Source organism: Symphalangus syndactylus, chromosome 19, assembly GCF_028878055.3.
Source record: "Symphalangus syndactylus isolate Jambi chromosome 19, NHGRI_mSymSyn1-v2.1_pri, whole genome shotgun sequence".
Lineage (NCBI taxonomy): Eukaryota > Metazoa > Chordata > Mammalia > Primates > Hylobatidae > Symphalangus > Symphalangus syndactylus.
The window spans coordinates 39,489,229-39,502,636 of record NC_072434.2 but is presented as its reverse complement, the minus strand read 5'-3'; the positions used below and the strand labels follow the sequence as shown (position 1 = coordinate 39,502,636).

General features: G+C 44.4%; 1 protein-coding gene across 1 annotated transcript in view; it reads left to right on the top strand.

The window, feature by feature from the left end:
- Positions 1–13,408, top strand: part of LAMC2 (laminin subunit gamma 2) — a 63,726-nt gene that overhangs the window by 37,482 nt on the left and 12,836 nt on the right. Inside the window, exons 7-16 of the mRNA XM_055234615.2 lie at positions 83–272; positions 2,564–2,676; positions 3,638–3,856; positions 4,455–4,637; positions 5,313–5,558; positions 7,888–8,030; positions 9,130–9,286; positions 9,595–9,800; positions 11,339–11,418; positions 12,550–12,705. Coding sequence (XP_055090590.1) covers positions 83–272; positions 2,564–2,676; positions 3,638–3,856; positions 4,455–4,637; positions 5,313–5,558; positions 7,888–8,030; positions 9,130–9,286; positions 9,595–9,800; positions 11,339–11,418; positions 12,550–12,705 — 1,693 coding nt within the window. The remainder of the gene's footprint in view (positions 1–82; positions 273–2,563; positions 2,677–3,637; positions 3,857–4,454; positions 4,638–5,312; positions 5,559–7,887; positions 8,031–9,129; positions 9,287–9,594; positions 9,801–11,338; positions 11,419–12,549; positions 12,706–13,408) is intronic.

Genomic DNA, 13,408 nt, shown 5'->3' with positions numbered 1-13,408 from the left:
TGCTGACACCACTGCAAACTTACATGTGTTTGCCTCTCCAGTTTCACAACTGATCTCAATCTTTTACAACTCTGTTTCACAGCCAAATTTCTTGGGAATCAACAGGTGAGCTATGGGCAAAGCCTGTCCTTTGACTACCGTGTGGACAGAGGAGGCAGACACCCATCTGCCCATGATGTGATCCTGGAAGGTGCTGGTCTACGGATCACAGCTCCCTTGATGCCACTTGGCAAGACACTGCCTTGTGGGCTCACCAAGACTTACACATTCAGGTAAAAAGACAGACCACAAGTAGGTCAATTAGAGCAAACTATGATTGAAGTTCAAGTCCATTCTTTATTCATTCAATCATCATTCATTTGTTCAACAAGCCTTTCCGAGCACCTTTTACGTACCATGAAGGTTGCTATGTGCTGAGAAACGACATGATTCCTTCCCTCAAGCAGCTGACAGGCTAATAGGAGAGAAAAATGAATAGATAATTACAGTGCAGTTTGTCAAGGGACAGAAATAGGCAAGGTGGACACAGAAGTTCTGAGCACATAAAGGAGGCATGACTGACCCACACTGGAATGATGAAGGAAAGCTTCCCAGGACCACATGACAAATGTGAAAGGCAGCCCTCTAAGGAAAGAGAAGGGAGGAAAGGTTTACGAGGCAGAGGAAATGCAATGCTTGAAGAAGGTTTATGCATTTAGAAAATTCCAAGTGGTTGAGCATGAGTGAAGCATGAAGTCGGCGAGAGGAGTGCAGTGAGAAGTGAGGTAGGAGAAAGAGGTGGGAGTGACTTTATGGATGGCTTTGTGTGTGTCTACAGGGATTGCACGGTATCCTGTAGAATAGGGATTCTGCATGGTGTTTGCCGAGAGGTTGGGGAAGGGAGCTGTGCCTAATAAGTGCTCAGTACTGCACTGGAGGCTGGGAAATAAAGATGGAACATGGTCTTTGCCTTCCAAGAGCTCATGGTCTAGTACGATGTATAACATGTCAAAAAGCAAGCATAATACAGTAGGATAATTGCTTTAGGGGTGGTGCATGTTCACGGGGTCTTGGAAAGTGCCTGATTCTGCCTGGAGGAGTCAGGGAAACCTTTAGGAGGAGGCAATGTGTGGGCTAAGAATGGAAAGGTCCACAGGGCTTTTCCAGGGAGAAAAGTCAGAGAAGGGCAACCTTAACATGTGAATATATGTGGGGATGCAGAAAGGCATAATATAGGGGAGAACTGGCAAGCAATATTTATGGCTAGAATACAGCATGCATGGGGAAGATGGGTAGATACATTTGCAAAGGTTGGAAAAGGACCCATCATGTTGGGCCTTGTATGTCATGTCAAGGAGCTTAGATCTTGTCCATGCTGGAAAGATGATGCAGAGCCATTGAGAGATTGTTAAGTCGAGAAGTGTGGTCGTCAGGTGTGAAGGCTAGGTGCAAATACAGGCACCATATGGATGATAGTTTGGGTAGGGCCCTTAACTGGACCATCAGAACACATTCAGAGTGGCTCAATTGAGAGTGGTTAGGGGCCTAACCCAAGGCAGGGGTAATGGCAATAGTGAAAAGAAGACCCACAGAACACAAACAAAGAATTGATCAAATATCCGAGTATACATGTTCTAATGATACACACACACACACACACACACACACACAGCTCTTCTGCCTGGAATACTCATTCCCACCTTCCAGGCTTTGTGAACTTACTCTTTGAGATTCAGCTTGCATGTTCTTCCTTTGTATCAGCATTCTCAGAATCCCAGCTAAAGTTACAGTCACTTTGTGTTTCCATGGTACTCTGTGCATGCATTTGTTATAGCATTCATGGCATTGTATTATAACTGTGTGTCTACCCACCTGACTCCCCTGGCTGGATGTGATCACCTCTCCCTGTTGTCTTTGTGTCCTCCAGCATGACATAGCTTTTAGCCCAAACCAAGTGCACAGTCAACTTTTATTTAACAAATCAGTGAATGAAACGAAGGTGGGGTAGGGTTGTTCCTGGATGAGATACTTCAGTAAAAAACAAAACAAAATTTAGAAGAACAGCACAAGGGCTGGTGATATGTTGCGATGAGCCACAATGATGCCAAATTAAAAAGTATTAAGTGTGGACAGTGTAAAAGTGGAAACTGATTTTTGATAAAAGTAAGTAAAATGTACTCAGATAACAAAGAAATGATTTTTTTAAAAAAAAAAATGAATAGTAGCTCTTGAGAATCAGAACTTCTGGAACGTGGAGATGTTCCTAATACTAGCTTATGGGTGGCCAAGAATAGAAAGTGGTGTCTGAGAACTTGCAATCATCACGGCTTCAGGTGATGTCACCCCTGGATCTCGACTTCCCACACTGGGATGCCCTCCATCACTTCCTCTGGGGTTTGTCCTCCCCATGGAGTGAGGAAGGTCCAAGTACATGCCTATGAAAAGGTGGCTCTCAGTCCTGTGCCGCCTTCTAAGCAGGACTGGGAAGGGGCTTAGCTGTTCCCGTATCCTCAGGCATAATTTATAACAGGTAGGTATGTGGTAAGAATTGGATTTTTAAAGCTTTTGATTTTAAATTATGCAGGTTAAATGAGCATCCAAGCAGTAATTGGAGCCCCCAGCTGAGTTACTTTGAGTATCGAAGGTTACTGCGGAATCTCACAGCCCTCCGCATCCGAGCTACATATGGAGAATACAGTAAGTGGTTACGAGAAGTTATTCTCTCTTCTTAGGTGTTAGTTTAATTTGATTCAGCTCTCTAAGGTGGCGGCACTCTCCAAACAAGTAGATAAGTTACTTGATGATCCTGACTTAGAATCATTGACTCAATCTGAATTTTTATATTCTAGAAGCTTTTTTAGAAGAAATGTTTCTCTAAAAAGATGTTAGCACCCAGCACCAATGAAGAGTAAATGACGCTATCTTGCTAAAAGGGCCACTGAATTTTTATTAAAGATGATTATCTGAGAAAGATAATCTACAATAAATGGACACATTTCCTTAGCTAGGAAATGGCACCTACAACACAGTCTTATTTATTCCTTGAGCAGCTTTTCCTTTTGAGATTATACTCCATGCTACCCTGTTTGAGTCATCATGTATTCTATTAATTCCTTTTTTTTTTTTTTTTTAATTTCACATGCTGGGTCCTCCTAATCCCAACCAGAATTATTTAACAAGAGTTCCTTAAGCTTTTCTGCACTCACTCACGTAAAAAGGAAGCGTGGCTAGCATGCACCATTTCCATGTCACTGATGCAGCAAATAAAGTTGGAAGCAGAAGGTGACTCTTACTGTATGCCAGGTAGATTATAATATATGCATTATCTAATTTAATTTTCACAACAGACATAGGAGATAAATACCACCGTTACTTCTTGTCTATAGCTGACGAAGCACAGTCATGGACAGGCTAAGTGACTTGCCCAATTTACACAGCTAGTGAGGGTGGATTCGGAATTTAAGCCCTGGGTTTTTTGACCCCAGAGCCTGTGTGCTCGGTCACAGTGGGAGACTGCTATACCTCTCTACATGGCATGATGTATGAACACCACCTGTCTTTGTTAGGGAGTTAAGAAAAATAAAATCCCAAGAGAGATCTGACTTGAGATCTTTAGACTGTACCACTTGCAACTTCTAACCTGTTCTCTCAATTGCAGGTACTGGGTACATTGACAATGTGACCCTGATTTCAGCCCGTCCTGTCTCTGGAGCCCCAGCACCCTGGGTTGAACAGTGTATATGTCCTGTTGGGTACAAGGGGCAATTCTGCCAGGATTGTGCTTCTGGCTACAAGAGAGATTCAGCGAGACTGGGGCCTTTTGGCACCTGTATTCCTTGTAACTGTCAAGGGGGAGGGGCCTGTGATCCAGACACAGGTGAGTGAAACGACACCTGGACCAGGTGGCTGGGGTGTCGTGTGGAAGAGAGAGAGCTGTGTAAGAAAGACCATGGCTGAACTCACATCAGAGGTGGGAAAGGATTAAGGAGAGCCGAGCTGGAGTCAGGGAAGATGGACATGGTGCCTTATTACACTCAATCCTATTCATTGTGGAAATGCCACAAGGTTGTGAGAAAGGTGCCAGGTTACAGGAAATGGTTGTCATGGTTCAGTGCTGGGTGGAAGAGTTGGTGTCGAGTTGCAAGAACTGTGTGGGGAGATCAAAGACAAGTCCAGGTCTAAATGAATGTGCCGACAAATGGTGTCAGGCCACAGAGAACATGGGGAACGGTGTTAAGTTATGGATAGTAAAAGAAGTGAGCATCTACTTTGCATAGGGGAGTGAGGGTGAGATTCAGGGTCTTGGCCGTGTTTAGATTTGGTTCTATGGGAGGGGTGAATGCCAGTGCTCAGGCACTTTGGGGAAGGCTTCAGAAAAGAAGGCTTTGACATTCTACATTATGATCCATGTTGAAGGAAATGTGTTGTCTGACCCTGCTCACTTCTCTGCCCCTCCACTCTTCTCCTACCCCCAGGAGATTGTTATTCAGGGGATGAGAATCCTGACATTGAGTGTGCTGACTGCCCAATTGGTTTCTACAACGATCCACACGACCCCCGCAGCTGCAAGCCATGTCCCTGTCATAACGGGTTCAGCTGCTCAGTGATGCCGGAGACGGAGGAGGTGGTGTGCAATAACTGCCCTCCTGGGGTCACCGGTAAGGCCACGGGTCTGCTCTGCCACCTGCCTCTTCTTGTCTTGATGCCATGAATGTGTGCAAATAGCTTCCATTCCGAGGAATTTCTAGGAAATTATAATGACTTAGGGTTCACCTAAATGTGCTCACTCTAAAGATAATATCTTAAAGATAAGATATTGCGATGCCCAAGAGGTGAAGTGGATTAAGCAAGAGCAGAGTGCAATTATGGGAGAAAACACCTAAAGCTGTTTTGAGAGATTTGTCATTAGAAGATGACATTTTCAGGCCAAGCACATGGTTTGTTTCTTAATGAACTAAGATAAAGAGGGAAAACTTAGTGACCTCTTAAATGTCACATCCTTCTGCTGGTCAGTCTGAAAGAAGAATGGATTCTTCAGCAGCAGTTTTGGGGGTATTGCTCAAAACCTTAATACTTCTGTGGAGCTGCCTGCTTTTTCCCAGCCAGCTAGTTAAGCCTCCTAGTGGCGCTGCTGTGTTCTGCAACCTGCGGCGGGCATGGAGAGAGAGGGCCAGCCCCGCCTTGCTGCCTGCTCCTGAGGGCTTTGTTCTAGGGTCCCTAGGGAAGCACATTTCTCTGGCTCTTCTAGAGGGTGACTCACAACTTTAGGCCTCTGCGTCTGGTCTTCCTCCCGATGGATGTCGACCTAGGCTTGGTCATTTGTTCCTTCCCAGGTGCCCGCTGTGAGCTCTGTGCTGATGGCTACTTTGGGGACCCCTTTGGTGAACATGGCCCAGTGAGGCCTTGTCAGCCCTGTCAATGCAACAACAATGTGGACCCCAGTGCCTCTGGGAACTGTGACCGGCTGACAGGAAGGTGTTTGAAGTGTATCCACAACACAGCCGGCATCTACTGTGACCAGTGCAAAGCAGGCTACTTCGGGGACCCGTTGGCTCCCAACCCAGCAGACAAGTGTCGAGGTAGGACTCCACCCCAGGCAGGCTGTGTCTGTGTGCCTGTGTACGTATGCGCTTGCTTGCCATCTAAGCAGGGGCAATGGCAGTTCATATCGTGATGTTACTTTAGTTCTCTGACCAAACTGGCCTGTGAGCACCCTGGGCCTTTCTTCCTCTGTCAAAGGCCTTAAGACAGGTTTACCCTGTGGCCAGGCTCTGGAAGACAGAGCTAGGTTAAAGCTGGGTGGGAGAAGTGAAAAAGGTCAGGTTTACATTCCTACGCGGAAGAGGATATAACACCGGGCCACATCCTATGCCCAATCCCAAGGCAGGGAGGCAGGGAAGTGGCTGCCAGACCTGTTGTAGGAGAGTAATAAATGATTCGAGAGTAAGCCTGAGCAAACTCAAGTGGGAAGGGGAGTGGGCTGTAAAGTAGTTTAAGAGACTCTCTCAGGAAGTCAGCCTAATTGATGTGTAGAAAGAACAGTCGAAAGTTCTCCTAACAAGACAGCTTCAAAGCAGCAGCTATAGTGGAGCATTCCTGAGGCCTGCTGCAGATCAAAGCATGAATGTGCAGACTGGTCCTCTTGCCCAGCTCTTCTTTCAAATCTTTGCACATGTTATATTCCAGAGGCAAGTTCAGTTCTAGAGGAGCTGGCCTGCCCCACAGACTCACCCCTCAGTCCCAGGCTGACCTTGGTGCCCAGAACTCAGGAGTTTGTTTACCCTAACTTTATTTATAAAGTCCAGAATGGGGCCAGGAATGGTGGCTCACATCTGCAGTCCCAGCACTTTGGGAAGCTGAGGCGGGTGGATCACCTGAGGTTGTGAGTTCAAGACCAGCCTGGCCAATATGGTGAAACCCCATCTCTACTAAAAATACAAATATTAGCTGGACGTGGTGGTGGGTGCCTGTAATCCCAGCTACTCAGGAGGCTGAGGCACAAGAAGCTCTTGAACCCAGGAGGCAGAGGTTGCAGTGAGCCGAGATCATGTCACTGCACTCCAGCCTGGGCAACAGCGCAAGACTCTCTCTCAAAAAAAAAAAAAAGTCCAGAGCTACTCTGGACACCCAGGTTGGAAGACTCTTGGTTCCTCATGAAGACCCAGAGGTTTGCATGGAGCTCACAGCCTCCCACTCACACCAGAGTCTCCACCTTGAAGTGCTTGAGGACCTCTGCAACCTGAGGCTTCTACTTAGTGGTACAAATCCCTTCGGGAATTCTAGGCCAGACCAGCCCGGACCCCAACCTCTGGGTTAGCTGTGATGTGCTAGAAAGCACCTTATGAGAGGAAAAGCCCATATGACACCAACAGGACTGTGTTCAAGTCCAGTTTTGTAACATACCTATTATATTATGCTAATTATGCCAATTAATCCCTCTGAGCCTCAGTTTCCTCATATGTGTGATTAATATTTAACTCAAAGTGGTGGATACAAGAAAGCACACTATAAACACTATAATTCTAGTTATATATTCTAACTATATTCTGTCTTTAGTTTTAGCTGTAATTCTATGTTACTAACAGAAATTTCACTGGCTTTACACCACACATTTCTTCACTCAACTATCCTTTATCCAGCACATACCATGTACCCAGTGTGGACCTAGATACTGAGGCCATAATGGTGAATAAGTCATCCCAACTCTCGAAGAGTCTGTATGATAATAAGGAAGATACACAAATATGTATGCAAATAATGATAACACACTTAGATATGGAATCAGCGTTTTGTGAGCACTGACGATAGAACAACTCAGAGAATCACTGTAAGCATCAGAGAAGTGTCTCACCCACTGTCATATCCTTAACTCCTATAACAGAACCTGGCTTAATCAACTTGATTGAATGAGTAAAGGTACTGCTTTCTTAACTGTATTTCCTACACCAAAGGCCGCAGAACAGAGGAAAGAACATTGGCTCTTCCTGAGCTCTCATTGTAGCTTGCCATTTACTTGCCATGTAACCTCAGGCAAATTAGTCAACTTTCCTGAGCTCACATCCCTCATCTGCAACATAGAGGGGCATGTCTACATCTGGCATGTAATGGGCCCAGAAGAAATGTTATTCACCTTGAAAGCAAAGCCAGAGTGCCCACAGAATATGTAACAGGCTTTTAGTTTAACCATGGGAGGAAAATGAGTGCTGCCAGAAAGGCTGTAATCTCCCTGCATCCACACACACCAGGCAAACCTGCCACATGGTTCCTAAGACCTATCTGTATTAAGAAGGTGCATAGAGGTATAGAAGGATTCTCTGCTGTTGATCTCCTTCCTTATATCTTTGCTCTACCTCCAGTTTCTAGACTAGTTTGATGTGAATGCTCCATTTGTCTGTCTTTTGTCTCTAGCTTGCAACTGTAACCCCATGGGCTCAGAGCCCGTAGAATGTCGAAGTGATGGCACCTGTGTTTGCAAGCCAGGATTTGGTGGCCCCAACTGTGAGCATGGAGCATTCAGCTGTCCAGCTTGCTATAATCAAGTGAAGATTCAGGTATGCATTCTTCCCCTTACCACCCCCAACCCCACAGAATCAAATCCTTAAGTGTCCACTGGGTGGTTCTGTCACAGATCTAGGACCCTCCTAGTCTCCTGAGGATGGGAGTAGTGATTACTATTTCTTTCTTTAAAAATTGCTGTATTAAAAAAATTCTGTATAATGGTAATACTTCAGGTTTATGTTCTTATATATACCATTTTCTAAACCTCTTTTGCAGATACTGTTTCATTTGGTACTCATGATAACTTAGTTGAGTAGGGTATTGAATTGAAAGGAAAAGTATTCTGACCTCAGTTTTCACTGGTCAAATAAAGTCTCAAAATACTTGAAATTTTTCAAAGTGATATGGGTAGGCAGAACTGGGAATCCCACCCATGTCCCCTAACTTAGTTCAGGGCTCTTCCCACTATATTTCACTTTCCAGCTCAATTTTTTTTCAACAGATGTCTTTGTAAAACAAATGAAGAAAAACATAAACATAAAAGATATCAAGAGTCCAGAAAGTGTCAAGACTTCCCAAACAGGAATGGCCTCCAGAAATTTCTCATTTGAATTCCAGAGAAGAATGAACTTGATGTTCTTGTTAATTATTAACTATTTTTCTTCCTGGAGTGAGGATTGGGAAAGACAAAGGCCCAAACAGAGCTCCAAATGTAGAGCAAACTCAACTTGTTTTTTAAACTGATGTGTTTAACAACCCTTTTACGCACTTCCTTTGTGTCAGGCACTGTTTTCTTGTCTCTAGCTTGCAACTGCTTTCACTTTACAAATATTAACTGCATAGTAAAGCGTGAGCTTTACAGATGTTAACCCAGGTAGTCCAAGTAATAACTTTAGGAGACACTATTCTTATTTTCATTATCTTAATTTTATAGATAAAGAAAGTGACTTGCCCAAGGTCATACAGCTAGTGAGTAGTGAGGCCAGGATTCAAACTCAAGGACTCTCTAGGCTCCAGGGTCTAAAATTTTAACCACCATGACATGCTAAGCAATTCTGGACTTATAGTATTATTCGTCAGGTACCTGGTATTGGATGATCCCTTGGGTACATGGTCTCCACCCTCGTTCTGATCTTTCCTTTGTGGTTTCAGATGGATCAGTTTATGCAGCAGCTTCAGAGAACGGAGGCCCTGATTTCAAAAACTCAGGGTGGTGATGGAGCAGTACCTGATACAGAGCTGGAAGGCAGGATGCAGCAGGCTGAGCAGGCCCTTCAGGACATTCTGAGAGACGCCCAGGTTTCAGAAGGTGATGAAGGCCAACTTCCCTTCAGACAGAAGAGAATTCATAGTCCTAGAAGGAATGGCTACGTTAGGTCATAGAATCTTCTATGGATATCAGTTCAGCAGTTATCTCCAGCCAGCCCTTGCAGAAGTGGAAGGACTGTCTGTGACATTCCCCCTGGGACCTGAATGATGATGATAAAAGAATGGTTGGATGCATTTCTCTATTGGGTTTTTGTCATTTGGCCATAAGCCAGTCAACCCTCCATTATGTTTGCTAACTCTATGCTGACCCAGAAAGTGCTCATGCTCCCTTTCCTTCTTTGCATTCAGGTGCTAGCAGATCCCTTGGTCTCCAGTTGGCCAAGGTGAGGAGCCAAGAGAAGAGCTACCGGAGCCGCCTGGATGACCTCAAGATGACTGTGGAAAGAGTTCGGGCTCTGGGAAGTCAGTACCAGAACCGAGTTCGGGATACTCACAGGCTCATCACTCAGATGCAGCTGAGCCTGGCAGAAAGTGAAGCTTCCTTGGGAAACACTGTAGGTTTTTGCTGGGCTAGGGTTTTGAGAATTACTGCTGTGTTGGGAGATCTACTTGTAGATCTCAACGACTCACTTTCTGTCTCTCAGTGGCTCACTTTCTGCTTTTGATCTACGTGACAGGTGGTTGGACTTCTTTTCCTTGCAATAGTCACATCTATTTATGTCTTTGGCCTTCTGAAGTTTCCTATTTTACTGCATTATGTTCTTCTCCCTAGTTCATTTATTTCTAACTACATCCTCATCTTGGCCCTGCCTCACCTCCCTTCTGCCTATCTCCTAGCTTGTTAGCTCTCAGAGGGCAGGATTTACTTTAGTTCATATTTACTTTCTCAGCCTACAACACAGTGTATAGCTGTGGTAAATGTCTGGTGCATGAATGAATGGATAAATGAATGAACGAATGAAAAGGGAAGGAAGGAAAGAAGGAAGAAAGGAGGGAGGAAGGGACAGAGGGAAAGAAGAACAAAGGAAGAGAGTAGGGAGGGAAGGAAGGAAGGCTGGAAGGAAGGAAGGAAGGAAGGAAGGAAGGAAGGAAGGAAGACATGGTTTCGAAAACGGGAAAAAAATGCTGCCAGTATGATTTTCTTGATGTAGTTTGTAATGTGGTAGGAGGGAGAGATTTGATTGAGCACTCTTCTATTTCTGAATAAAGAAGGTTATGGCAACAATAATATAAATGGATGGGTGGGAGATGAATAGAGGAAGTGGAATGATAATCAGATACTATAATGAGGAAGTCACATTAAAAATAATGTGTATTGTTTCCTTTATTACAAAAATGTTTTGTTGTAGAAAATAAAAATTCTCTATGATCCCATTACTATCAAATAACCACTGTTAAAACTTGGAATATATTCTACTGGACTTTAAATTCATATAAAAATATGTATTCGTATATATTTTTATTTTTAATTTTTTTGGCTCCTAGCAGGAAAAGTATTTTTGTTTTACTTTGTTTGTTTGTTGTTTTGGATTTTTTTATGTATATACATTTTAATGCATCTATATCTATATACAGACTTTTTTGAACTTGGATTTCTTTGTTCTTGTCTATACATACTTTTTTTTTTTTGAGATGGAGTTTTGTTCTTGTTGCCCAGGCTGGAGTACAATGGTGCTATCTCGGCTCATTGCAACCTCCACCTCCCAGGTTCAGACGATTCTCCTGCCTCAGCCTCCCAAGTAGCTGGGATTAAAGGTGTGCACCACCATGTCTGGCTAATTATTGCATTTTTAGAAGGGACAGGGTTTCACCATGTTGGTCAGGCTGGTCTTGAACTCCTGACCTCAGGTGATTCACCTGCCCCAGCCTCCCAAAGTGCTGGGATTACAGGCATGAGCCACCACACCTGGCCTATACATACTTTTTAAAAATAGAATAATGGTGAATAGAGGCATGGTGTAAGTGTCAGGGTGTGGAACCCTGTGTAGCTAATGACAAGTGGTTCTGACAGGACAGATGCACCTGCTTAAGTTCCATGGCCAAGTGCAAAACCTTAACCGATTCGCCTTAACCGATTCTCCTTTTCCCACAGAACATTCCTGCCTCAGACCACTACGTGGGGCCAAATGGCTTTAAAAGTCTGGCTCAGGAGGCCACGAGATTAGCAGAAAGGTGAGCAGCATTAGAGGGCACCTCTGCTTCAAGCCGTCTCTGCAAGGCCAGACTTGAATAAGACTGTAGGGTATTAGGGACCCAAGCATCATATTTATTCTCTCCAGGCTCCTTTGCAGCCATTCCCTACCTTGAAACCAGTTTTTAACCACTTGGCTTTTACTGTATGTAAGTGGCCACTGGGCAGGGTCATTTGGTAGGAGTTGGGGGTGAGGGTGTTTCTTTCCCACATTTCCCTATGACTCACAGTATGGCTGTGTTGTATGTCAGATGTGATTCCTCGGGCCACGTGAAATGAATCAGCCCTTGGAAGAGAAAGCTCTGCAGCTTTCAGGGACTCCCACACCAAGCCTGGGAACAAGTAGCAACGAGTTGTTTGTTAGCCTGTGGGGGCCAAGACTGCAAAGGGGGAACTTCCTCCTGAAAACCGGCTCTGCAGGGCCCCAATGATAACACGCAGCTCCCTTCATCCTTGGCTCTGACTAGAAATCCTGTGGTGATTAAGAGGTTTGCTGGTAGCGGTCTGCTCAGCAGGGTGGCAGGCTCTGTTAATCCCAAGTGGAATTCAGTCAGCGGAAGAGGGCTGATTTGTGTATTTGTAATATGAGCTGCCTCCTGAGCTCGCTGATTTTTAATTTTGTTTCTTTGGGTTTTTTTTAAAAAAGCACTTTTTAGAACTAGGAGGAACCTAAAGTATCCAGGGAATTTTTGTAGACATGTTTTGTCCCCGTAGTGGTGGGCCCAATTTAGAGCTGAAGCGAAAGTGCGCAGGGGTTGGATCCTGGGTGAAATAAGACCTAGAGGTTTCTTCCTGCAGCAGACAGCTTACAAATGCAGTGTTTTATCACCTCAGACTTCTCCCACCCATCTCCACCCTCCACCCCGCTCCAAGACTCCAGTGATTATGCCATAAACGGAAAAGATCACTACAAGGTCTATGACATAAGGCGAATTCTCCAAAACACCTTCTGCTTCTTGACAGCACCTCTAATTCCATGTAATTTGGGTCAGTTCTGTAGGGTGTTTCTAAATCAAACCAGCTCCCGTACTCTTTGCTCTTCGTGTAACTGAACAACCTAAAGGAAGCCCTTTGCATGAAAACTCTTATTCTTTTGTTTTTAATCCTTTCAGCCATGTTGAGTCAGCCAGTAACATGGAGCAACTGACAAGGGAAACTGAGGACTATTCCAAACAAGCCCTCTCACTGGTGCGCAAGGCCCTGCATGAAGGAGGCGGAACCGGAAGCAGTAGCCCGGACGGTGCTGTGGTGCAAGGGCTTGTGGAAAAGTACGTTCCTATGGGTCCTCCCGTGGCTCATTATACCTTGGATACTCCCAGGGCAAAATGCTAACTGTACTTGAGGGGCACTGTGCTAGTTGTAAAAACATATTATTAATGATAATAAGAGGGCCGAAATCATGGGAGTTTTACTTTGGGGAAAAGCAGATATTTTTAAGACTGGAAGAAAAAAAGATTGGTTAGTCTAAATAAAATTTATGTTTTGATTGAGATTACAATACTTGGAGGTATGGTCACCCTCTGGTGTTTGAAGGGTGTGAGTAAACCCATCTGATGGCATGAGGAGATATAAAAATACAGAAATATATTTCTGTTATCAAGAAGTGGGGAACTTGGGATTGAATTTTTCCGACCCAACCTGTATAAATTAAAAGGCTTATGTTTAGTGGAGAGCGACAAGTATCTGATAAATAATTTTGTATGGTTCTTCTGGTTATTCCAACTACATACTTTCAAGACAACAGGGTGAAATTTTGCTTTTGTTAAAAAAAAAGTGGGGGGGTTGGGTGTGGTGGCTCACTCTTGTAGTCCCAGCTACTTGGGAGGCTGAATTGGGAGGATTGCTTGAGCGTGGGAGGATGAGGCTGCAGTGAGCTGTGATCACGCCACTGCACTCCAGCCTGGACAACAGAGTGAAACCCTGTCTCAAAAAAAAAAAAAAAAGAATTCTCAAGGTCCTCTTTTTATTACC